The 26,780-nt window shown below is 41.0% G+C and overlaps 1 protein-coding gene across 4 annotated transcripts in view; it reads left to right on the top strand.

Annotated features, from left to right (window-relative positions):
- WWOX (WW domain containing oxidoreductase) overlaps nt 1-26,780 on the top strand; it is an 819,888-nt gene that overhangs the window by 39,753 nt on the left and 753,355 nt on the right. For all 4 annotated transcript variants that reach the window (XM_069966021.1, XM_069966022.1, XM_069966023.1 and 1 more), the window contains exon 6: nt 11,692-11,798. In XM_069966021.1, the coding sequence (XP_069822122.1) occupies nt 11,692-11,798 (107 nt within the window). The remainder of the gene's footprint in view (nt 1-11,691; nt 11,799-26,780) is intronic.

Here is a 26,780-nt window from a genome sequence, read left to right as displayed (position 1 = left end):
TCTTTCTCTCTCTGTAGTCTTTGATGCCGTACATTTGCCCTACATTAGTACAAACGCTGTTCTCCCCTGGTTAACTAGTGTCAGGACAAACGTCCTGAAGAGCTAACCAGGCGGCATCACACAGGCTGTCCGCATTGCCGGGCCCTGTAGCAGTAGCTACTGCTGCTATGGCGGTAGTTCCGCCACTGCTGGTTATGATTTGTGGCAGCCCAGCAATCATATTACAAACAATACAAGTCTATTGTGGAGGGGAAATAGAAAGGGGATTGCCTGGGTACACACAGTAAAGAGAGAGAGAGAGCGCTAAAAGTCAGTTAGTAAGATACCTCACCCCAAAGCTTTATACACAGTTCAGACTGCTCACTAGAGCTTTATCACTCCTTCTGTGTTGCTGCTGCTTTTTAGACTGTGCACAAAGATTCAAAAGGGGGTATCTTATCTGTGTAGAAGTAAGGTTTAGCACACCAATTCCATATACAAGATGAATAATGGCATGATGTAGTACTGCTCCTCATTTACACACACAGTACAGCTTAAAATGACAGGTACGCTTTAGGCATAATGTATGCTTGGGTACATTATTATCTTCCTCTATTCTCGAACTCCTTCCCTATTGTTGTATTCTATACTGGTGTATAATCTACTCATAACTTAAAGTAATACTGTCACCCCTTTTTGTATGAGGACTTCTCTACACAGCTGTAAAGCTTAAATTCTGCTGTTTTTATACCTTACTTTATAATAGACTTCTTGGTGCTTGGTCCTGTGAAAAATGCTTTTTATTGTTGGTGGATTGTGCCACCTGGGCGGGGTTTTACGGCCACTGCACCACTTCGCCCCCCAAACATCAGTGCCCTATGCCAGCCCCTCCGTGACGTCATTGGTGTCTGGGCCCCATCCTCTCGTATAGGTCCCAAGCCCTCTAGGTCAGCCCATTCCAAATGCCGCTGAGGCTCAAGGCCAAGGCGATGAAGTCACAGAGGGACGGGGCCTACAGCTCTGATGTTACTGGGGTGAAGTGGCACAGTGGCCGCCCAGGTGGCACAATCCACCAACAATAAAAATAATTTTTCACTGGACCAAGCACCAAGAAATCTATTATTAAAGTTAGGTATGAAAACTGCAGAATTAAGGCTTTGCAGCTGTATAGAGAAGGCCTCTTACAGAAAGGGGGTGACAGTATCACTTTAAGTTTAGTGGGTGTTTTGGAGGTGACAGAGTTCCTTTAAAAATATTTGTCTCCTATCCACAGCATAAGGGTCAAGTATGAGATTGTAGGGGTTTTGACCTCCGTGCTCCCTTGGGATCTCTCTATCGGTCATCTGGCTCCTTTGAGGTAAATAGAGCCGCGAGTTGGCACTTGATCCACGGCTCCATTCATTCTCTATGGAGCTGTCAGAGAGAGCCATGTACATACCACCATGTCTCATTAATAGTGCTCCAGAGTTCCAACAAAACACAGTAATCACTGAACTCAAGGAGAACAGCGAAAAAAATTTCAATGAAGTACTCAATCAAGAGTCTCCACTGATGCCCCCAAAAATTTAAATATGCAAAACAAGAGTCCGTGGAGCCTCAGTTACGAGTCTCAAAACACGGGATAGCCAGATATCTCTAGCCTGTTGCCAACGGGGTGCCTCCAAGATGGGGGAGAGCACCACACCACCCTGATAAATAACCCCTTAAGTCCCACTCGGTTGCGAGTATTGGAACATAGACAGGGAAACAACAGGGTGGCCCCTTTTGTCAATGTCTAACTCAAGGTGCGAGTATTGCGATCATGACAAGGGCTTGCAAAGGCAGGCTTCCACCCACAGACAGCCGTTTCGGGGTTTTTGCCCTTCGTCAGTGTGGGGTAGGATTCTGGCTAGTTGGGGCAATGAAAAATCAACCAACAAAACACAGTAATCACTGAACTCAAGGAGAACAGCGAAAAAAATTCCAATGAAGTACTCAATCAAGAGTCTCCACTGATGCCCCCAAAAATTTAAATATGCAAAGCAAGAGTCCGTGGAGCCTCAGTTACGAGTCTCAAAACACGGGATAGCCAGATATCTCTAGCCTGTTGCCAACGGGGTGCCTCCAGAGTTCCCCATTAGCAATGACACCAGATGACTTCCATTTCCAAATATGTCCAATCCAGCTCTTGTCTATATGTATCTATAGCAAAATGAGATCAGGTGATCCGTTTGTCTAATGGTCCTTTTACACGGAACGATTATTGTTTGAATTTGCACGATAACGATCAAATTCTAACGATAATCGTTCCGTGTATACACATCGAACGATCAAACGATTTTGATCTTTCAACATGTTCTCAAATCATCGTTGGTCGTTCGCAAAAAAATTGCAGATCGTTCCGTGTACAGTCTTTCACCGATTTCTCCTATGTGAGTGAGAGGCTCAAGCGATCGAAAAAAACGATTTTTCCGTACGATGTATCGTTCCATCTAAACGCTGATCCTTATAAAAAACACCTCGTTCATTCAAAATCCTTAATCGTGCGATTGGGCGAATTATCGCTCCGTCTTAAAGGACCATAACACATTGATAACCACTTGTGGTACGTTGCATAGCAGACCGGTGATGATCCTTCCAGCAGCTTTCAGTTTTTCTGACCAGAACCATCATGGCTGTCACTTTTGAGGACTTGAGGCCTGTTTCAGCTAGACTGGTATTACACTGTGTATTCTCCTTGCCCTGCTTAAGCCGGATTGTCACTGCAGGGTCAGATTAGAACTCATTCAAGCACTATTGTGGCGTGAACAGCAGCCAGCCTCGGGTCATTGCTGCCTCTGGAGACTTACAGGCCAGTCACTTGAAATTCATTATAAGGTTTTGCAAAACATTATTGCCTTAGGATCCTACTCCTTTGAGGATCTGCACATGCTCTGGCTATTCTGTAGATCTTCACTGTCCTCCCATAAAATAACATCTTTAAACTGTTTCATATTCAATGGTTTCATGTTAATGGGTTGGCAATAAACTACTATAATAGCTACTTAAAAAATCAACATTTCTCTTCTTAATGGTGATGTAGCGAATCTTCTTTTAGAAGTATAGTTTGTTGTAATTCACTGCCAGTGAATCGGTCTGTAGCTGTAGTTTTGATGCATGGCGATTTAGGCTGTAGTAAACCCCTAACTCCTGATTTGTCACAGTGGTTCAAGCTAAGTTATAGTTTCCATTAAATATTAGTCAGCTTATGTCAGGTAATAGTAATTCACCCCACCCCACAACAACCCTTCTCTATTAGGTCACCACCCCTTGTTTTGGTAGGTACATTTTCCCGTTTTCTTTGGAGCACACAGTGAATTCAGCAAGTGCGTCTCAGCTGCCGTGTGTGTACCACAATTTTACACGTGTGGAGCCAAAATTCTGGCTAATCAGGCATAGTAAATGTGGGACAGTATTTATTCACGCCATTTGGACAGTATATTCTGTAAAGTAACCCCCCCTCCCCTATCCAGTCACTGTTGTTCTAGCTACTGAAACCTCCAGCAATGTATAACTGACAGCTGTGCATTTGATGCTACAATGGAAATGGTGACCATTCAAATAAAGGGATCAGAAAGGATCCTTAAAGCGTACGTGTCATGATGTATGCAGACCGAATTGTTGTGAAATCCATTCTGCCGCCAGAAGTTGTGGTATCCATGGATACAACTATGCTAGGTTGGTACTGTGTGCGAGGCCCATTCTGACCCAATAGGGCTTGTGTAAAAAAAAACGACCCGGTGTAGTCATATAGCTGAACCTCCAACAGCGGAACAGATTTCAAGGCGATCGTGTCAGCGTATATCATGACAGCTACTATATACCCATACGCACACAGCTCCTGCAGCACACACAGTATACACACACAGCACTGCTGCACACACATTATTAATACACTTTTACTGTGGGCAGAGTATGCAGTTCTGTGGTTGTAGAAGGCTAGATGTGATGTGATCACATACAGTTTCTTCCTCTGCCCTGTGCTCAAAACACAGATCAGTGCCAGGCAGGAGGAGGGAGAGAACAGTTCACTGAAAGTCACTGCACAGTTCTCTCAGTGATCAGGCAGAGAGCTGTATGCTTGCTGACTAGGAAGCCATTAGAGCGATTTGGCACTGCTGAATCACCCTGACTGCATACTTTAAGGCACTGGGCCTTTTTAGTAAAAAAGTTGTTTTGCTAGAATGTCCGTCTTACAAAAGTACAAAAATATAGTAATTATTATGACATAATAACAGATGAAACGTGTATGAACAGTTCTTTATGCTTCCACCACCCCCTTAATTTTTATTCAACACCTTCAAATTGCTCCCAAGGCTACTCCTGCCCCCCTGGACCATTCCAGCACCCTCCAGGGGGCAATATTGCCCTCTTTGAGAAACACTGCTATAGAGCATCTCTGGGACATGGTAAAATTGTCTGTGGAGACCATGTCAGCACAGATTTCGACACCTAGTGGAATTTATCCAATGACATATTGCTGCAGTTCTGAAGACTGGAGAAGGTCCAGTGTGCTACTAGATCTAAAGCTGGAGTTGATGTTTGAAGCTTCCCCAACATTTTCCCAAAAATCTTACATCATGTTTTCCCACACAGAATATAATTAGTTTTAGGCTGCAAAGCAAAATAGGTCATATTGACCAATTTTATTTTATTTTTTAAAGCGACTCTGTACCCACAATCTGTCCCCCCCAAACCACTTGTACATTTGGATAGCTGCTTTTAATTCAAGATCTGTCCTGGGGTCCGTCCGGCAGGTGATGCAGTTATTGTCCTAAAAAAAAACTTTTAAACTTGCAGCCCTGTGTCAAACTGCTGTGCCCTAACCTTGCACCACCCCTTTGTCTCTTCTCCCTGCTCTCCTCATCATTAGGAATGCCACTGGCAGGATTTTTCCTATTCCTCTGCAGTGAACACTGCACAGGTGCCTTAACGATCCAGCCCATGTGCAGTGTTCACACAGCTGATGAATAGCAGAATACCTGCCTGGAGCATTCCTAATAATGAACAGGGCGGGGAGGAGGGACAGAGAGGTTGTGCCAGTCTAATGCATAGTCATTCTAGGCCACGACAGTTTGACACAGGGCTGGTAGTTTAAAAGTTGTTTTTTAGGACAATAACTGCATCATCTGCCACACGGACCCCAGGACAGATCTTGGATTAAAAGCAGCTATCTGACGGTACAAGCGGTTTGAGAGGGTCAGACTGTGGGTACAGAGTCACTTTAAACATTTTTAGATGGATGAATGAAAAATAGTGTGGTGTGTAAGAATTGCATGCATCATCACAGGACACCCTTTAACATGACAACCAGACCCCCAAAATCCCAGACTGATCAGTTTCTCTAGTATGGTGGCCATTCTTATGTATAGCTTTGCACAGTACACTCTGAAAGCCTAAGTTCATTAGAGCAAAAGCCATAGCATGTTGTAGAGAAGGGGTCCCAATAAGGGGGACTGCTTTATGACATCCATAGGAATTAACAGGATATCCCTTTTAAAAGGCAAGAATGTGTAAGTTTTATTTTATTCACAACGCCATATGCTTGCGTTGCATACTGTACTTGTTTTACCGCCGCAGTTTAGCTAATAGAAACCTGCATTACATTATGGTTTAATTCTCAAAATGATATTGTATTATAGTTGGCAGCTCCATGCTAATTAGGGGAAAATAAAACCGAAATGTTCTTCGGCAGACTAAAAATGAAACTGTTAAAATTAATACTTGCCTTGTTCAACACATTTTGTGCTCACATGAACGCTGTGTTCATTACTCTGTTTTAGTCAAACATCTGCACTCCCCAGAAGCTAGGGGTGATTACTGTGCTATTCAGTTGTGAAAAAAAATAATCTGTTAATCTTTCTTTAAAAACTCTCGAGCATATTTGCTGTAAGGCGAAGGCGGGGACGAGATGTTTATTTATATTTTGGAGAAAATGATAGATTTCTCACTCTTGTTCTTGGATTTTGTACTAATACATATTGTGAATGGGGTGTTTAACCCTATGAAGACCAGAACTAGTCCGTTTAAAGTGCTTGTCTTGACTCTTTAGTTTGTTGGCCGTAAGTTTTCATAGGGAACTAGTCAACACGTGGAATTAATTGCAGTAGATTCTTAATCCTGTTTTTTTTTACAGTGTAATCTTTACTCTGCTTGCTTATACCATAAGTGAAAACTCCAGACAAATGGAGGCCATACACATTAAATAAATGTCAACTGAACCCTTTGACCACCAAATGTGTGTAGGAGTCTCCTTTAATACTAGACGGGAGCTGCACAAAGGGACCTTATACTATACATGGACTAAACAGAGGGCCTAATATCATATTAGAGGCTGCACAGAGAGGAGACTTATATTATATGAGGACTACACAAAGGGAGAGCCTAATACTGTATGGGTGGTGCATATAGAGAGCCTAATGCTCAAAGGATTCTGCACAGGGGGGGCAGCACATAGGGGATGTAATACTATACGCATTGCACAGAGAGGGGGCAAATATAATATGGGAACTGGACAGAGGGAGCCTAGTATTCTATTGTTGCTGCACAGAGGGAGCCTAATACTATATGGGTGCTGCACTGAGGGGTCAGAAAACTATAGGGAATTCTTCATGGTAGCCTAAAAGTATTTGTAGTCACACATTATTGATCTAAGTATACTAAACTGTATCAGTTACAGTATAATGGTAATAGTAGTGGTTATGGTGTGGCAGTACTATTCACCCCTTGTATACTGGTATTTTTTGGTGATGGGTTTTGGTATACTGGATTTGGTCAGTAACAGTATGGTGGTACTATGTATGGGGATAATATTTGCTCCTTATGTGTTGGTATTATTTGGTTTGGAGCTCAAGAGTGGAACACCATGAAAAGAACTGCCTTTTTTTTCCATGCAGTTTACAGTCTCCAATTTAATTCAACGAGAGATGTGTTTTTAAGAGAAATATATGGCCCAATATATGCCAGTCCAACACTGCACAGACACTCTTTTAAGCTGCCATTTAAGAACAAAATCAAAGATGTTTCAGAAATTTAATGCTGGTTGTTTTTATGTCATGACTTGCAAATGGCATGAAGTTCCTGGAATTTCAAAGTCTAAAGGATCTTTGTTCTTTCTTTAAATTTGTCACTAACATTTAATTTCACATTTTTTTTTACATTTGTGAAAATCAGGAGCGAGTGGAGGGCTCTGTGTAGTTTGTTTAGCACGTATATCAAGGATGTCTTACAAATCACTGCTGTCGCCCCTGACTTGACTTGTCTTTTGCGTTCCCTTTCCTTTGCGTTTACACGGAACGATTATCGTTCGAATTTTTGCAATAACGATCGCATTTGAGCGATAATCGTTCCGTGTAAACACAGCAAACTATTAAGCGTCGAGCGAGAAATCTGTCATTTTGATCTTTCAACATGTTCTCAAATCGTTGTTTGTCATTTGCTAAAAATTCGCAGATAGCTTTGTGTAAACAGTCTTTCACAGATTCACCCTTTGTGAAAGATGGGCTTAAGCGATCTTAAAAACGATTGCAATAACGATTTTTCTTATGAACTTTCTAACGATTTATTCGTCTAAACGCGGATTGTTATAAAAACCAAATAGTTGCTTCAAAATTGATAAAACAATCAATTGGGCGAATTATTGCTCCGTGTAAACGCAACATTACATAGATATGTGTTACTCATCCCCCCCTTCTATCTATCTATTTTTGTACTGCTCTTCACATATTATCCCACCCTCTTCTCATGCTTGTTCTCTCCATTTGCTATTTCTTTTGGTTGGATTACTTCGTGTAGTCTCTTTGTGCGCCCTCTGCTCTCCGCCAAAAGAATTGACATGTCAGTTCTTTCAGCGGAGAGCAGAGGGCGCACAAGGCATCCTATTTAATGAACAGGACAGGCAGAACTTCAAGTGGAGTCCGCGGCACAGGCTCTGCTTGAAATTCAGCAAGAATTGCGTGTGAACAGGCCCTAAGCAAAAAACAAACAAACACCAAAATGCAGAGGAAAATGGTAATATCTGCAAACCCTGTATTGATATAGCTTCCAACTGCACCAAATAGAGCTCCTACGCAGCTCTCCAACCATACCAGGGCTGTCTTCAGTAGTATCTGTATATTGAAGAAAAATGTCTTTTATTTCGTTGGGCAAGGCAGGGAGAGAGGCGGGAACTAATCATCCGGGTGGAGAGCAGGCCACAACTCTCACTCACAGCTCTCTCTGTATCAGTGCGCTCTGCAGGGAAGATTAACAGGCAGAGAGGCTACTAACACGTCTTTTATAATGAGACCATGTCCTCTTATCATGACTTTTAGGGTACAAACACACACAGCGTATTGCAGCGTATTTTATGCTGCGATACGCAGCTGATTAGATCTAAATCAAATCTGCTTCAGATCTGCTGCGTATACGGTGTGTGTGTTTGTACCCTTAGTCTAGTCTACTGAAACAATGAAGCATGTCTATTTGCAACCCTATATAAAGCTACAAATAACATGTGATAATACTGCAATATGTATTGTCAGACGTCTAACCTGCACTCTCAGATTTGGCTATGTTAGTTCATAAACCTTTTGGAAGTATTGAATATATGCAAGTTAAGTTATTCTTGATTGGTATGTGGCAGGGGGACTGTAAGAAAAGGGAAAATGATGTTTACTCCGGCTTCTAAACAACACAGAGGTTAAGGTCACATGTTTGGCAGCGACCGTCTTTCAATAGAGAACTTATCACACAAGGAAATCCATGTCTGCCAATATCTGCATCTCAAGCCAGCCCTTGGGTACCATGGACCCTGCAGCACTTTAATTAAGCCAAGTTCTTTGTCACTTTCATGAGAACATCCATAAATTCTTTGACTAAGCAATTTAACTACTTGGTGCCCCCCCCCCCTCCCTTTTTTCAGGTGTTATGACAATATAAACTTTGCAGATTTTTGCAGATTTTCCAGATATTATCACATTTCTTTCTTTTTCGCTGATTGTAATCTGCTATTTTTATTATGATTATTATTTTAAACTGCCAGTTATCTCTTCTAATGCCTGTTTCTTGCCATGTCACATTAAGAAATAGTCAGCACTAGAATCCCCTCAGTGTTATCTTGTTGTGCATCATAATTCCTAATCACTTTAGTGGATTTCCATAGACTAATTCCAAATATTTGCTAAGTACATTAAACAACATAATTATACATTTTTGCCTTTCTCCGTTTAATAGGGAACATATGGTTTCTTCATCAATCTTGCAAACCACACTTAATTTTTAAATGCTTTTATTTGAAGTAGTGTACGGTACACAACAATGAATGAGTCCCCAGAGTGTGTGTGAGAAACGGCAAGAGTTTACTCGGTAAATTTAGAATAATCCAGTTAACCCAGTTAATTCAACAGTAAATTTTCTGCATGTCTATACAGTAGTGATCCAAGTGAGATCCAAGGGTGTCTTTATACACCTGTCTCAGCAATGAGCATTCTCTACAAGCATTGTTGCAACTCAGCATTCCAGCGTTACAGGAAATTTTATTTTACTTTTATGAGGGAAGAAAAAGACAGCAATAAGGGATGAACAGTTACATCTCCACTTATTGAGAACATCATTTTATTATGAGAAATGGCATTTAGAATCGTCTATGTTTTCGAGGAGTGGGAGATGTCTTCTGGATTCTACACTTTATCTTTAACCGGTTCAAGACTGAATTTTTTTTATACCACTGTTTCTTTGATACAAAGGACATTTTATATCAAGGAAGTAAAAAAATTGTTCCAGTTTGAACTGTTCGTTTTTTATACATTGTGACCTTATAGGGTTGAGACAGCCCTTTTTAGGCATTTTAACATAGCAATGTATACAGTATATAATAATATATATGTCTCTCGTTACTGGAGAAATTCAACCTCCCAATTTGCATTGAATGCTAATGCGTGCCTGCCAACAGTCTGCAGCCTCCTGGAGACCATGTAATGGCCACATTGGGCACCATGTGAATGGCAATCCGGAAAATGTAGGAATGCTGATACACTGTTCTTGCCATCCCTGACTGTCTTCTTCTTTCAGCTCTCATCTCCTGCAGTTTCAAATTGTGCAGGGCATTCAGAAACTTCCTTGTAGAGTCATATGCAAACCTATAAAACCTATGTCTTAAGTCATTCAGTGGTTAAAGCAGTCTTCCACCTTCACAAGTTAGATCATTATAGGTAGTAACTGGAATGGGCTGCAAATTCTGATATACCCCTGTGCCGAGTCTGCCCAAGGCTAGGTAAATGGTTGGTGGAGTTGGTGAGCATCTCAAGGTCATTGAGGATCATAACTATAGGGAAACACAGAAATAACATAACCGTGCATACATGCATGTAAACATTACAAAGTGTAGCTAATCGTGTATCTTGTTGAGTAAATTTTGGGCAATGGCTACCAAACATTTTCTTACAAGTGCTGCTTTAAATTTTGTGTGTTTACATTTGCAAAAGAGGGGGATTCTATCAAGACTCTCAGTAAATCTTAAATATACTTGTACGCCAGTCTAACGTAAAGCATCACCCATGCACTCTGCTAAATTTACTAAGAGGCGCACTCATCTGTTGAATCTGTGGCTCACACACGACAGGCACATAAATCTACATCTGTTTCAGACCTGGTGTAGATTTTTGCCATGATTCACGCCTGGCGACGGTGTAAGTCATGATAAGCCACACCTCCTCCCCATTTTGCCATGCCCCCTGCCTGTCCATTAGACGAGCAAGGCATATCGTTTGAACCATGGAGCAGTGGTTTGAACAAACATCTGTGCCTTTTTCATGAAATACACTTGAGTACACATTCATAAATAATGTATGCACCTGTGCATTTTTTTGTTTTTAAGTGCTACCCCAATGTTTAAGGGGGGGAGGCTTCCACCTTCTGGTCATACACTATTTTCCCTCTGTCCCAATGTGGTTTTAATCAGAAAACACTATGGCTGGATACATGCCCAAAGTAAAGGTTGTAGACCTAAACCCCAAGAGAGATGTTTCAGTTTAATGTTAGAATCCCATCTGAAATAAGACCACCTAAGTGCTGGAGTTTGACACAGTTTGATCTGAGCATATCAGTCGTAGGAGTCACAATATTTTATATATTCAGAGTCTTAATGTTGTTAGTTTTGTCCTTGTGCTGCTGTCAGTTTTGTGTTTGTTGCAAAATAATGTTGTTTATCAGGCAAATATGCTAAACTTCAGGAGAAAGGACAACTTCAGGTATTGGTGTAGTTGAAAGTCAATACTCCAATGTGACAACCCCCCAAATACCAAATTCAACTGGTGAAGCTCCCTCAATTTGCTGAGATGTGATACCCCATATATACACATTGGGTGAATCAACTTGTAAAGTATTTGGCCCAATTGATTTCCACATGCTTTATTCTTTGGTATTCTGAAAAAAAGGTTTCTGAGAATGGCTTTATAAAAGTAACCGTGTAGTTTGGTGTTGCTTGTGCAAATGGCCAACTTGTTCCTTCAGTGCAGTCAGTCCTTGGCTCTTTCTCAAGAAATTTGACCATATGGTCAGTGGATAAGGTTAAGGGATACATCAAGTTCCTTAGTGCTTGTTTGTTGGTTTCATATGTGAGATATTGCTTTGATGAGATTGATACTGTGTTTTTCCTGCATAAAGCACATTAGATGGTGAAACCACCTAATTCCAGTTTTGCTTTGGTCCCTACAGGATTTGAGACAGCGCGTTCTTTGGCTCTTCATGGTGCACTGGTAATCTTGGCATGCAGGAACCTCCAGAAGGCGAATGAAGCCAAACGGCAGATAGTAGATGAATGGGTAAGTCAAGATTCTGCCATACATTGGTACATATATGTAAAAAATAAAAACAATATATGTAAAAAATAAAAATAGGAAATTTTGTCAAGGCATGAAACTCATGTTTGATCCAGGAGAAGAAGAAGCGCTGCACCTCACACCTAGGGCTGACACTAATGCCTCTCGGCTGCATATAAAAAAAGCATCAGAAGTTTGTGTGTAAATTGATCAAGCCACACTGCCCCATGTACCAACGTCCAGGTCTCTGATACACATGGGTCCAACTCATGTTGTTACTGTAGTCCTTTGTACAGCAGTCTGTAATCTCTTAATATGACTATACGACAATACAGTATGCTTCTCAAATATAGACTTTTAATTTGCCAGTTTAGGTGTCCTCCTTTTTAGCGGTAAGTCATGTTGAAATTAACAGCTTTGCTGTGGTTTAAACCTGCACTTTAGGCGGGCCATGTAAAATTTTATATATATTACTGCCCCCACAGAGAACATATTATCATGCTATTCTTACCTCGCCACCCTCCACCAGGGTCCTCGTGTGCCGCTACTTCCGAGATGGACTTGGCAGTAAAAGCCCGCTCAGCAAGTCACTGGCCGCGGTGCTGTCCTTTCTCAGGTAGTGATTGGCTGAGCAGACTGTCACTGCTGACACAAGTCCATCTTGGAAGACGTGGCTTGAGCATTTAGCGGGGGACCTGAAAACACTGTGGGAGACTCCCTGAGGAGCATGGTGAGGTAAGAATAGCATGTTTATTATATTCACCACAAGAACAGCAATATATAATCAATTTTACTTGGCCAGAGCACCTCTTTAAACCAAAGTGACCAAAGTTCTGTCCTAACCTGATAATTTCTCCAAGGTAAATAGAGGATATGCAGTAAATCCTAACTATGGGTTTACTTCTAAGTCATTTTTTGTCCAGTGAGATTAAATAAGAAAGGGGGGGGGGATAAATGGAAAAAAAAACAACAACAATATGTTCAGATAACTATTCTGATCGGTTGACAGTGCTTTTCAACAATTTAGGGATTGATGCTTTTGCTACATTAAGTAAATGGGGTATTACTGATTGATGTTATGTATTATGTTAATGTTAAGAAGAATCCGATCTTGAGTTAAATGAATATTTGAGGCGAAACAAACATTAATGATTTTAATTCTCTTGTCCCTGAAGGGTTTAATCACTTGCACTTAAACTGCATGTGAGTAATATTTCCTATATTTGAATTATACTTCTAGTGTTCCAGGGGGAGAGTTTTTCTTTTTTACATGTTTTGCTTTATGAACATTTATTTTTCATGTCAAAGTATGTGGGTTTTCATATCAGACAATATTTTATTCTGGAATACATGCTATTCTTTGGCCTCCTCTATCCCCTACAAACCATATGGCACTGAAAGGGTGGACCATTCCCCTAGCTTTCGTGAGCTGTGCCAAGATCTGTTCAGGCAGCAGGTGGCTCTCGTATCTCATACATGTTCTCCCAGGTCTCCAGCATTAAGTGGCAGCATATTGTGTATATAAGTACTTTTCAAAACCCTGCCATTTGCCACTTCTAAGGGATTCGTTTCCCCTCTCTTTAGGAAAAGAGTTTCATGTGTCCACCGATTAACCGAGACAAAGCCGTCAGTGGAATTTCTGCGATGGCTTTGTTGTTGTTTATTGAGAGGGGCTAATTAACTTTGATTATTGTGCTAATATTATGGCACTTTGACAGTCCTTCGGATTTCAAGAGTGCAAAAATAAACAAATGAAATGCAGGTGCTGGAGCAGAAAGAAGAAGTTATTACTGAACTTTGATTACTCGCTCTATATCACCAGGAGAGAATCCGTTGATTAATTACAGGATGTCGGAAATTTACATTGCATTCCATGAGGGAAAATAGTGTTATCCTCGAAACCTCTTTGTACCTATTGGGATGGAAAATTATCCAATATCTAGTGTCGCAATATATTAAAGAGATAGAGATTTTTTTGTTTTGTCTTTGGCTTTTTTTGTACATATAATAGTAAATGTGTTTGCCATAGAAATATTTTGAAAGATGATGAGGGACAGGGAGCCAATACTCTCGCAACTGTTAGAACAAAATGGTGCAGTGGTTCTCACCAGAGCCCAGGGCCTCTTTATTTAGCCTCATTTGTCTCTTATGGCTTCACTCAGTCATGACATAGACTACAATGGTCCAACGATGTCTCTTCTAAGTAAAGACGAAAGACCAAAAGGGGCTCAGAGAAACTTGGGACCTAAAAATAATAGCTGAAATGCAGCTTAAAGGGGCAGTTCACAAAAAAAATCTTTCAAATCAACTGGTGCCAGAAAGTGACAGAGAGTCACTGCTGTATGTCCTGCAGGAATTGGTGTATTCTTTCCAGTTTGGAGAGCAGGAGAGGTTTTCTGTGGGCATTTGCTACTGCTCTGGACAGTTCCTGACATGGACAGAGGTGTCAGCATACATGTGAGATATATATATATATATATATATATATATATATATATATATATATATATATATATATATTTGTGTGAATATATGAAGCACACAAATATAAATATATAAGGACATAAAGAATATATATTTCTAATTATTTTCTTTAAAGATCTGAAACAAATACTTTAATATCCTGGGAATGTGAGTAAAATATTTATGGGACATCTAGTGAAGAATGCCCACTTTCTTCTAATAGTGGCAATTTCAGATGATTCACTGTCAATCTATTGATCCCAAAGCAGATTATTGGATTATCCACCTCAATTCTGTAAAATCTAGATTTCATTAATGTTAACAGAGCACCATCTTTCTTTTATTTTCCCCATATGATTATGGAAGAAGAAAGAAAAATCCTGATTGACAGATTGAGAGTTTATCCCTTTAATTTAAGTTGAGTTATTTCTTGACATGATATTTTTATAGATATGAAGAATAACAGATGTTTATAATTACAAATGTATCTATACAGAAAATGTGTAACTCATATCCAGAAGTCAAGACAAAAAAAAAAAAAATCCACAACTTGTCTTCTGTTTATTTCATTCCTAATCTTGCGCCTCCTCTGTTGCTGAGAGTGCGCCTGTGTTGCCTTTTCTCTTTTGTTGTTGTATATTTTTTGTTTATATTTTTTCATCTTTGTTTGATATCTCATACCCAGACAAGAAGGAATTTAGAACAGCAAAACTGTGATTTGTTTTAATTAGAAAGGTATTGTCTAACATAAATCTCATCTTGAGTTGTAGAAAAGCTCTCACACAGCCTATGGAGAAAGAATAAAATATCAATACCTTGTAAAGTAGGACTGATCGCTCCAATACGTAGCCTAATTGACTCTAAAGCTTAATGAAAAACACGTCCGTTATTTGTACGCATGGCTCTGTCTGTAAATGATGGAATCTCACCTGGTTTGGGAGTAATAAGCAGTGCTAATGTAATATTATAGATTGAGAAGATGAAAAATTTGCTTATGGTTTTCAGTTGTTTACATAGATGCGATCAGTGTTTTTACTATTTCTCATTAAGTATTGTGTTACTTTGTTGTTCAACTTTTTGTAGGTAACGCAGGTAAAAAACTACCATTGTAGATGTAAATTTACCTGAAATTAATTTAAAGGGATATTCCACTCAAACGTAACTTTTCATATGTTACTGTACATGGTGAGACTAACAAGTCCCTATCTGCAAAACTTTATAATTTAGGGAGGATTAATCACAGTAAGTTTATCAGCAACTTGAACTCAGATTAACCCTCCCAGCATTACAAAGTTGCAGATAAAGCCTGCCAATAATTTCTTTACATCAGCTTCTTAGAAGGCAGGGGGGAGGAATGGGAGACAGAAAGAAAAAGCTCACACAGTTTTTGTGCCCTAAGCAAAAAGCAGCATCTCAGAAGGAGGAAAGGAAGATGAATAAATAATATTAAAGGACAAGTGCCATAAAAAAACTTTTTCCCAGTAATTGAAGCACATTACAAAGTTATATAACTGTGTAATATGCTTCAATCACCTATCTGCCTCCCTTCCCTGTCTTTTCCCCCCACCAGGAAGTGTCCTAACTCACACAGACCTAATGACTGCCGTCACCGTCACCAGGCAGCTCCTTCTAGTGAGGATGAGTCATCAGCAGGATGGCTGCTCTAGGTCCTGTTACAGCAGCCCCCCCCCTCCCCAGTCCAAGTGATGGCTTGCAGTTGTTCAGCCAATGGGAGCTGAGCAAGCTGAGTCACCTGACAAGGCAGGGGAGGGGGAGGCTAGTGTAACAGGAAAAGGAGCTGAGAGAAGAGCTTGGTGACGGTGACAACAGTAATTAGGTCTATGTGAGTTAGGACACTTCCTGGTGGGGGGTGGAGGGGGGAAAAGACAGGGAAGGGAGGCAGATAGGTGATTGAAGCATATTACACAGTTATATAACTTTGTAATGTGCTTCAATTACTGGGAAAAAGTTTTTCATGGCACTTGTCCTTTAAGTATGGAATGAATTATCAGTCTCACCATGGGCAGCAACATATGAAAAGTTATGTTTAAGCGGAATATCCCTTTAACCCCATGATGACCGAGGACGTACCCATATGTCCTGGCGCCGTTGGGGGGGGGGGGGGTTCAGAAAGGGGTCACGCCATGATCCTGCTCTGAACCGCGTAGCTTCTGGATGCTATCAGCAGCTGGGGACCCTGGCTATTAGCCTCCACAGCTGATCGGTGTGCAGTCTAATTAACTATTAAAATGCTGCTGTCACAACTAGCTTAGAAACTCCATTAGTGGTGGGATTGCCCCCAAGGAATCAAACACTTATCTCATTGATCAGTGCAGTACATATGTTACTGTTAAAAAAAATTCCCATCCCATCAAAAAAAGCTTAAATCATTCCCCTTTTCCCATTTTATAAATAAAAATAAATGAAAAAGTAAACAAATTTGCTGCATGTGGAATCACCTGAACTATAAAGGGGTACAACTGGTGTAAGAAAGTTATACAGATTTGTAATTTTCCTCTATATTAAAATCTCAAGTCTTCCAGTACTTATCATCTGCTGTATGTCCTGCACGAAGTGGCGTATTCTCTCCAGTCTGACCCAGTGCTCTCTGCTACCACCTCTGTCCATGTCAGGAACTGTCCAGAGCAGTAGCAAATCCCTCTCTTTCTCTGGACAGTTCCTGACATGGACAAAGGTGGCAGCAGACAGTGCTATGTCAGACTGGAGAAAATAAGCCACTTCCTGCAGAGCAAACAGCATCTGATATGTACTGGACGATCAGAGCTTTTTACATAAAAGCAAATGGCAAATTTGTATAACTTTCTGATACCAGTTGATGTGAAGGGGAAACAATGCTGGAGTACCCTTTAAATGACCACTTTATGACCTTGCATGGTAAACGGTTTATTCTGGATTTTTGATCGCAACAAATCCAGAATAATTGTAATAACAAGTGATCAAAAAGTCGCATATGTCCAAGCAGGCTACTGATAGAAAGTACAGATCATGGCGCAAAAAATAACTCCTCACACAGCCACATAGAACAAACGTTTAAAGTGTTAAATGAATGGTAATAGAGCAATTTTAAACACATTGTTTTGATTTTTTTAAAAGCAGTAAAAAAAGAAAAGTTATATAAGTTGCCTATCATTGTAATCGTACTGACTTGAAAAGCATAGATAACATGACAATTTTACCACAGAGAGAACTACGTGAACAAGAAACCCCCTGAAATAAACAAAACATGTTTTGTGTTTCAATTCACCGCACTAAAACATTTTTTTACAGTTTTTCAGCATTATTTATGGAAGAATTAGTTCTGTCATTGCAAAGTACAACTTGTATTACACAAAATAAGGGGTCATGTGGGTTTGTAGGTGAAAAAATTCAAGTGCTATAGCCTTTTAAACTCAAGGAGGGGTGGGGAGGAACTGCAAAAATGTCGTTATAACTTTCAAAATTTAAATCAACAGTAGTTGTGATATAAAGCAAGTTTGCAATAAACATTCATTCATTTTGTTGTTATCATGCTGTAAAACAAAGCTGTACTTACCAGAAATCAAGGTCCAGTTTTCTGAAGGCAGATTTTCTGACTTGTGCTGGTTGAAAAAAAAAAAACAGACTAAACAAAGGAATTCCGGACAATATAGAGAGTCACTGCTCAATGTGTCCATCAATTACATGACTGCCTTCTCTCTGTGAGCGCTCAGATGGCCTTGGATACAAAGGACTTCCTGTTTTCTGACTCTTTGAGAAAAAAAGAGTCAGAAAAGAGGAAGTGCCGTGTTCTCCATGATACTCCATGATAACTAAAAAAAAAGAATGAATGTAATTTGCAAACTTGCTTTATATCACATCTATTGTTGATTTAGATTTTAAAAGTTAGAACGACAGGAACACTTTAATACCATCATATATATCACCAGCATGTGACACACACTAGGGATAGGGCTTCATGGAAAGTCAGGAAGCTATTAAAATGCTGTTTAGAGTGTGAGAGGAAATAGGGTAACCCAGGGAAAACTGACATAAAGGGTAAATATACAAACTCTATGCAGATGTTGCCCCTGGTTGGGTATCAGCTCAGAACCCCAAGGCATCTGTGCTTTGTTTATAACAGTTAGACATCTCTGTAACTCCCATAGACATTGGCTGTGCCCCTAGTCTGGGTGTTTAGTGGATACTCCAAACATTTGTCCTAGGAAACCCTTTCTAAAGCAGTAAGCTCCCTACTGCTCTCCATGTTCTTTTGTATTTTTGGACCTATGACAGATTCACATGTTTTATAGTGGGCTTCAGGAATTTGATTGATATCTTTTTAGATGCGTATTTTGTATGGCATTTAATGGAAATATTTGTCAACATATATCTTCTATGGCGTTATATTTATACTTCATTATTTCCAAGTTTACATCAGGTTAAAAATAGAAGACTAGTGGCGGCGTAATGAACAAACAAGTAATGGTGTGGTGATTTTGGTTTACAAACATAGTAACCAGTTTACTTGAACTTTGAAACCTAAGTGCTTTTTCTTAAGCTGTTTTGTCTATAAAACTGTACTGCGACAAAGGTTGTTTACAGATGGTCATATGTGAGATATAGATTGCCTTCTGTTCATAAAGAGTTTTCATATCTACAAGGATACAACTGCATTAAGTGCTGCAAAGTAATTGAGTAAAACTGTTGGACACTGTAATGCTGTATATAAGGGCTCCTGATGCGTCAAAGACATCTATAGATATATAGATCCGAACTCAACAGTCAGCTTCACATTGGGCGGCTACTATTAAGCCACAAACTGTACTGTACTCTTGATTTAAAGGATACCATATACTGTTCCAGGATAAGCAGGCGTGTGTGTGAAAGAGGGGTAGCACTATTTATTGATGTTATATAACTTGTATATAGTATATTTCACTAGATATCAGCCATGCATGCTCCATCTTGAATTTTTAGTTGTCACTGAGTTAGTGGGTGGAAACTAGCTGCTACAATGTCTCCCATACACTATACACACAGAAGAGGAGATCATGCTCCCCCATATCTCAGTAGCACACCCTCAAAAGTAGAAGCATGGAACACACAATAGAGCAGTGCTGAGCAGTCTAAGCTGTGATTATAGTACTGGGGTGAGATGTTATACATACAATAAGCTCCTAGAGCTTCTTAATTTCTCTGTCTCTCTCCAGCCATTGCCCCCACCCCTATGTGCACTTGTAATTTGATACTTCAGTGAAATGATACATCTAAAGGCCGATTTCAAATGTTTTTTTTTCCCGAGTGAATGATGAATTTAGGAAGGAGGGGTGCAGCTGAAAAATTAGCCTTATAATTAAGGGAAAAAAGCATTTTCTCTAATAAAATATATACCGTATTTTCCGGCGTATAAGGCAAATGGGCATATAAGACAACCCCTGACTTTTAAGAAGATTGTCAGGGGTTCGCCTCTACACCAGGAAATGTTAACCCCTGTCTGACTGCAGCCCTGCTACGGTCAGGCAGGGGTTAACTGCAGCTAAATGAAAAAAAAACAGAGAGTTAAAGGGGTTGGCCACTTTTTAGTAAAATAGGTCAGTACAGAGTATTAGTAAGTGTGCTCAATGTATATACTGACAGCAGCTCCATGTTTACCTCATAGAGCTAAAATCAGACTCCTCTCCTCTCCTCCAGGCTGGGGTGCCCTGCTCTGTTTTGTTTCAGTCCACAAAATGGCTGACATGGAGAAGCATGTGACTAGGCCCTATCCACTGTGTCCTCCATAGACATATACAGGCTCAGTGGTGGACACTGGGGGGCGGGGCCTGGTCACATGCTCCTCCATGTCAGCCATCTTATGGACCAAAACACCACAGAGCAGGGCAGCCCAGCCTGAAGGAGGGGAGTCTGATATTAGCTCTATGAGGTACACAGGGAGCTGCTGTCAGTATATATATTTAGTACACTTACTAATACTGTACACTGAGCAATTTTACTATAAAGTGGCCAACCCCTTTAACTCACCTGGGGCCCGTTTTCGGCCTCCGTGCGTCTTGTGTTCTGTTCCTGGTGCAAGCAGTGTGATGTACACTGACTGCACCCGGAGTCCCCGGCCACTTCCTGGTGTCTGACGCCGCCCAAGACGCTACGTCTCAGGTCCGCTCAGCCAATCAATGAAGGAGGCGGGATCCGTGTCAAGTCCGCTCAGATCCCGCCTCCTTCACTGACTGACTGAGCGAACCTGAGACGTAGCGTTTCGGGCAGCATCAGACAACAGGAAGTGACCGGGGAACGGAGCGCTGCGTTGCGGGACCCGCCGCTGGAACTGGGGATGTGAGTGGACGTCTTTTTCCTCAGCCACCCCCTCCCCGGTCCCTTCAAAAAAGTGCCCCCCGCTGGAGTACCCCTTTAATCTCTCTGTCTAAAGGCACCATAAGTTTAGCCCTGACCATCAAGCATGCACGGGAGGGGGAGTAAGCAGGCATACCTGACCTCAGCTTCGAAAAGCTTCTTGAATATTTTCCTGAGAATTTTCCTGAGCATTTATCCACATGCTGGAAGCACGGAGTGATATATGAAAGGTACCGTCTGTCTCCTTGACCAAACAGATATCTAACACAACAGTTTGGAACCTACAGCTGACAAGTGGACTTCCAGCTGAAAGAGGCTCTCAGGAGCTCCAAATATATGTAGGCTTGGAATTGACAATGGCCCCTTCATACAGTGGAATTCTCAGATTCCAGACCATCACAAATGCTGCCTTCTGGATTATTTCTATAACCTGTCAAAATAGAAAAATTAGAAAATAACCTGTAAAACTGATCCGGTCCAAATTCTGTCTAACCAGAAGCCTTTGCCACTCTGTCAGGAAGCTGGGAAAAGCAGCCAACATTGGAGCACTCTGTACTAGTGTATGGGAATGGGTTCTGGTGACATGACCCAGTAAACGCAGTGAGAGCTTTTGGGTTTCTTTTATGGTGCTTTATATACTTTTTTCCTGCCAGTTGTTAAAAACTGTAACATATAGTTGTGGACATACAGTACCAGTAGGTAGGTGGAGCAGTGGTTTTAGCACCAAAATAGTTAATAGCCATTATTACGAAAATGGCTCTGGATTGTGTAGGCACAACTTCTCTGGCGTTCACGTGGATGAATCGTTGAAATCCTTTCTGTTTCTCATTGGGATCTAAGCATATGGCATGAATTTTCTGCTCTCATTATGGATGCCGAGAGAAGTGAAAGACAAATATTTACACTACATTCATGTTTTACAGTAAAAACACTGTTCTGCTTGTTTATACAGTTTCAATGTTATAATTTTTATGGTCTGTTTGAAAACCGCTGTAAACCTGGATCTAAATCATAAAGGAGATTTGTTACATTCTCTATAGAAAGAAAGGATATACAGTGAGGAGTTATTGCAGTGTAGGTCCACAGTCAGTGCGACTCAATGCACAGCCATATCTGAACATACCCCAGAGCAATTCATTTAGATTTATTTTGATTATACAAATGGAGAACTTGACATTTTAAATTAATTAAAGTTATTTTATTAAGCTGATTGTCACACAGAGAATTTAGAACGCCTGTCTGGGTTTTTTTCTTAACAACTGTGCTCTCTTTGGTTATTATGTTTTAGCTAGTGCTTCCTGCATACTTAATATAAGCCATAATATTGTTTTTTTTTTGCCTTTTGTTGTGATTATGCTTTTTTTTTTTTTTTTTATAAAAACTTAGCAGTATATTTGGGTAAAATAGCTGGAATCTGCTGAACAATATAAATATTGGTAAAATAGCTGAACCCACAGAAAGCTCTAATATAGTATGCATCGGTATATGTTCCATGACTTATAATCTAAGAGTTCTATTCCACGGGCAGATAGGCGCCCGATCAATAATGTAAACAAGCGTCGATCTGCTAGATCGGCGCTTGTTTACTGGGCCTATTCCATGTCCCGATAATCGTTTAGTGAGGGCTGCAGGGACATCGTTACCGATGTCCTTGCAGCCCTTGTTAAACAGCATACATTACCTACAAATGCTGCAGGTCTTCACCTGCACTCCTCCTCCCGGTCCCGCGTGCAGCAGCAGCTTCGGAGCAGCCTTTCTGACCTGACAGACCACTCAGCCAATCACTGTCCGTGGCGGTCCTGGCCAGTGATTGGCTGAGTGGTCTGTCAGCTAAGACAGGCTGCTGCTGTGTGCGGGACTGGGAAGAAGAGGAGCGCAGGAGAAGCCCTGCAACATGTTTAGGTAATGTATGCTGCTTGTGGAATCGTCGGCCGATTATCGCTCCGTGGAGTAGGCCCCTAAGTTTTAGCCTTTTCTAGGGGTATATACATTTTTGTTCAAATTTGACACCTGTGCATGTATATTCATGCATGTCTTACCTATGCTGCGTGAGAAAGGCTGCCTTTTATTTGGCAGGCCGAAACACATATCCTAACAATAAAAACTATATAGTTTGGATCTCACCCCATGTGGATTGTGGCCATCTTGCCATGCCCCACGGCGGATTACCCTTGTGTGATATTCACTAAGCGTACCTGCGATCACTTTGTTGCTGGGATTCCCCAAGGTCTGGTGATACCTTGTGGTTCACAATTGTATGTCTTATCTATGCATTGGGCATGATGAAACATCCCCATATTTCTATGTCTGTGGAGTTTAACATCCCATTTCAATGATGGCCTTTCCTCAGGATAGGTCATCAATATTAGGTTGACACTTGGCACCCCACCAACTGTTTGATAGAACTGCAGCACCTGCTTATACAGGCAATTGAGTGAGAAGTGCAGAGCTCTGTACATTATGTAGCAGTCATGCAGCTCAGCTCCCTGTCACTTTAGTGGAAATTGAGCTGCAGTAACCCGGCACAGCCGCTAATAAGTGTACGGAGCTCTCAGCCTCTTGTTATTATCTATGTATACGCAGCCATCATGGCTCTGGCAAGCTACTGATCAGGGGACAGGGCTTCAATAAAAAAGATAAATGAAAGACCTTTACAAGGAATCTGTCACTAGCTTTATGCTGCCCTGTCTGAACACAAAGTTATGTTAGGCCTTATGCACAGAACCTTATGTTCCAACTGTGTCCATGTGCTGGTTGCATTTCCCAGACTGAACACGTCCATCTGAATAAGGCTTGCAGCACTATACTGAATTGGCTATTTAACAGCCTACTGCATCATAGACCACAAGCTTTGTTTAACATTCTTCACTATATTGCCCTTCTGGATGCTACCTTTTCGACCATTCATTGTACAGTATTAGGCCATGTTCATGCATTGCAAATCAACGGCCGCTCTGTGACATGGCCGTGTCACAGAACGGCCGCTGTCTGAGATGTTCAACCCGGCCAGCACTGCAGTACTATTCAGGTTAACATCACTTCTTTTTAATTTGAATGCGGGCACATTTGGGTGTGGCCGTATTCAATTTACCATTGACCGCAGCGCAAAGTACGGCCAGGAGCTTTACTTTACACAGTGAGCACAGTCTATTTTGAGCGTTCACTGTTCAATGAATAGAGGCCGCACAAAATAGATGTGAGTTTTCTGTGCGGCCGCATGGAATCCCGGCTGGAGTGTATACAGTGTGTATACACTCTGGCCAGCATTCCATAGGAGTTAATGCTGTGACTAAACAGCGGACATTGTTTAATCAAAAATACATTGTGTGAACGTGGCCTTAAAGGAGTAGTGCGGTGTTTAACATTTATTCACTAAATAACACACATCACAAAGTTATTTGTTCCCCTTCCCCATGTTCCCCCCACCCCGGAAGCATTATACTCACCGACCCCAGGTCGATGACGTCATCTTCGGGAGGCCGGCTGGACCGCTCAAGCCGTCCCTTATGTCGGCCCCCCTCTGCCATGTCATCAGCTGCACAGCATAACTGTGCTCAGCCAATCGCGACTGAGCAGCTAATGACGCGGCAGAGGGGGGCCGGCATGAGGGACGACTGGAGCAGTCCGGCCGGGGTCGGTGAGTTTAATGCACCACACCTCCGGGGTGGGGGGAACACGGGGAAGGGGTCCATTCACTTAAATAACACACATTACAAAGTTGTATAACTATGTAATGTGTGTTATTTAGTAAATAAATGTTAAACGTTGCACTACTCCTTTAATAAATATATTCACTGCATTTACTGACAGCAGCTCCCTGTGTACCTCATAGAGCTAAAATCAGACTCCCCTCCTCCAGGCATAGTCACTTGCTCCTTTATGTCAGCCATCTTATGGACACAATCACCACAGAGCAGGGCAGCACAACCTGGAGGATGTACACAGGGAGCTGGTGTCAGTAATTGCAGTGAATACACTTACTAAGGCTCACACACAGTATATTTCAGTCAGTATTGTGGTCCTCATATTGCAACCAAAACCAGGAGTGGATTAAAAACACAGAAAGGATCTGTTCACACAATGTTGAAATTGAGTGAATGGCCCCCATTTAATGGCAAATATTTGCTGTTATTTTAAAACAACGGCTGTTATATTGAAATAATGGCAGTTATTTACCGTTATATGGCGGCCATCCACTCAATTTCAACATTGTGTGAACAGATCCTTTCTGTGTTTTCAATCCACTCCTGGTTTTGGTTGCAATATGAGGACCACAATACTGACTGAAATATACGTAGTGTGAACCCAGCCTTATAATGTAAACTTAACAAACTCACTAAAAAGTGGCCAAACCCTTTGATTCTTCCCCTGTTGTTGCTGGGGTTGCAGTGATCAGTGCAAGGTCTCTGTAGCTTTCAGAAACACTGTCAGCAGGCACTGACTTTCAAGGGGTTGTTCAACATTTAAAAAATATCTTTAAAGATAAACTTGCCTACTGTCAGTCCCCTGCAGCTCTTATTTGGCTTCTTCTGGTCTCCCAACGTAAGTCTTTTCTGCCTGCTTCTTAGACAAGAGCTCAGAGCAGGGCCTGCCTACTCCATGGTGTCCCATCTCAGCCAGTGATAGGTTTAGCGGGCAGGTCCTGCTCTCGTCTTTAACCCCTTCCCATCAGCAATCTGTATATATACATTCCTACTGCACGGGGCATGTGCAGTAGGAACGCATATACGTTCCTGACTGTGAGGGGCTTCCTGATGTGAGCGGGATTGCTGCAGTGAGAGCGATCCCACTCACATCAGTGTCTGGTGCCGGAGGTGATGAGAGTTAGTTGCGATCCCGCAGCTGACTCTCATTAACCCCTTAAACGCTGTGATCTACAGCGATTGCGGCATTTAAGGTGCTCAGTGACAGATCAAGCATCTTTCACTGAGTGATCAGGACCCCCGCAGCCATGCATGTGCCTAAAGGCGATCGGCGATCTATGTATAGAGCCTCCTCTCAGACATAGATTGCCGATAACTCTGATCTATGCCATGCTATGGCATAGCATAGATCAGTACATGCAATCTAATGATTGCATCTTTTACAGTAAATGAAAGTGTAAAAAAAAAAAAGTGTATTAAAAAAGGGTTTTTAAAAGTATTAAAAAAACCCTTATAACACCCCCCCCCCCCCCAATAAAAGTTTAAAAGACCCCCTTGTTCATTATAAAAATAAAAATATAAAAAAAAAAATAAACATATTGCATATTGTAGTGTGCGGAATTGTCCGATCTATTAAATTATAACATTATTGTTCCCGCTTGGTGAACGCCGTAAACGGAAAAAAAATTAAAACGCACCAGGATTGCTGATTTTATTAAACTATATATCACAAAATAAATAATAAAAAGCAATGAAAATTTTTCTGTTACTCAAATATTATATTAATAAAAAATAGAGATCATGGCGCAAAAAATTACACCCCAACCAGCCCTGTAGGTGGAAAAATAAAAGCGCTATGGCTCTGAGAAGGCGAGGAGGAACTTAATTTGACCCGGACTTTTGTGCATCAATGGGCTCGGTCTTGCAGGGGCTAAAAAAGACCACTTTGGTGTTTAGGCACCATCAGCACACAGATGCAATGAAAGAGGTACCACAGTGTTAAATAATAAAATTCTATTCCTTGCAGCTCCCCTTCTGGTTTCCTGCTGATCATATCTTCTGCCTGTTTCGAAAAAAAAATAAAAAATTCTCAGGTCACCTGTAACTCTTTTCCAGAATCCACAATATTCTTACTGATAAATCTATCTGGATTTTTATTGATACATTACTAACGGGTCTTCTGCTTTCTAGCTCATGGTAGACACCACATTGTTTGTCCATTCACTATTGCAATACAATATAAACTTGTTACGCCAACCCACAATGATCTGCCCAGTGCTGCAGCTCCTTACATCTCTTTTCTAGGTCTACCATCCTAGTCAGGCTTTACTCTCTGCCAATGATGTGAGACAAACCTTTCCCTCCTTTCATGCATTACCTCAGTAAGATTAATTCCACAACATTTTTAGTCAGGCCTATTACATGTCTTATTTCTAGTTTACAGTCTTCTCTACATTATTTCACAGAAGCTGATTCTTTCAATAACAATAGACTTCATACTCCAAGGACCTCACATCTATAAATACAGACAATGACTGGGGGACTTTATATT

The sequence above is a fragment of the Dendropsophus ebraccatus genome, chromosome 4 (genome assembly GCF_027789765.1).
Source record: "Dendropsophus ebraccatus isolate aDenEbr1 chromosome 4, aDenEbr1.pat, whole genome shotgun sequence".
Taxonomy (NCBI): domain Eukaryota; kingdom Metazoa; phylum Chordata; class Amphibia; order Anura; family Hylidae; genus Dendropsophus; species Dendropsophus ebraccatus.
This window is presented reverse-complemented; position numbering and strand designations above follow the sequence as displayed.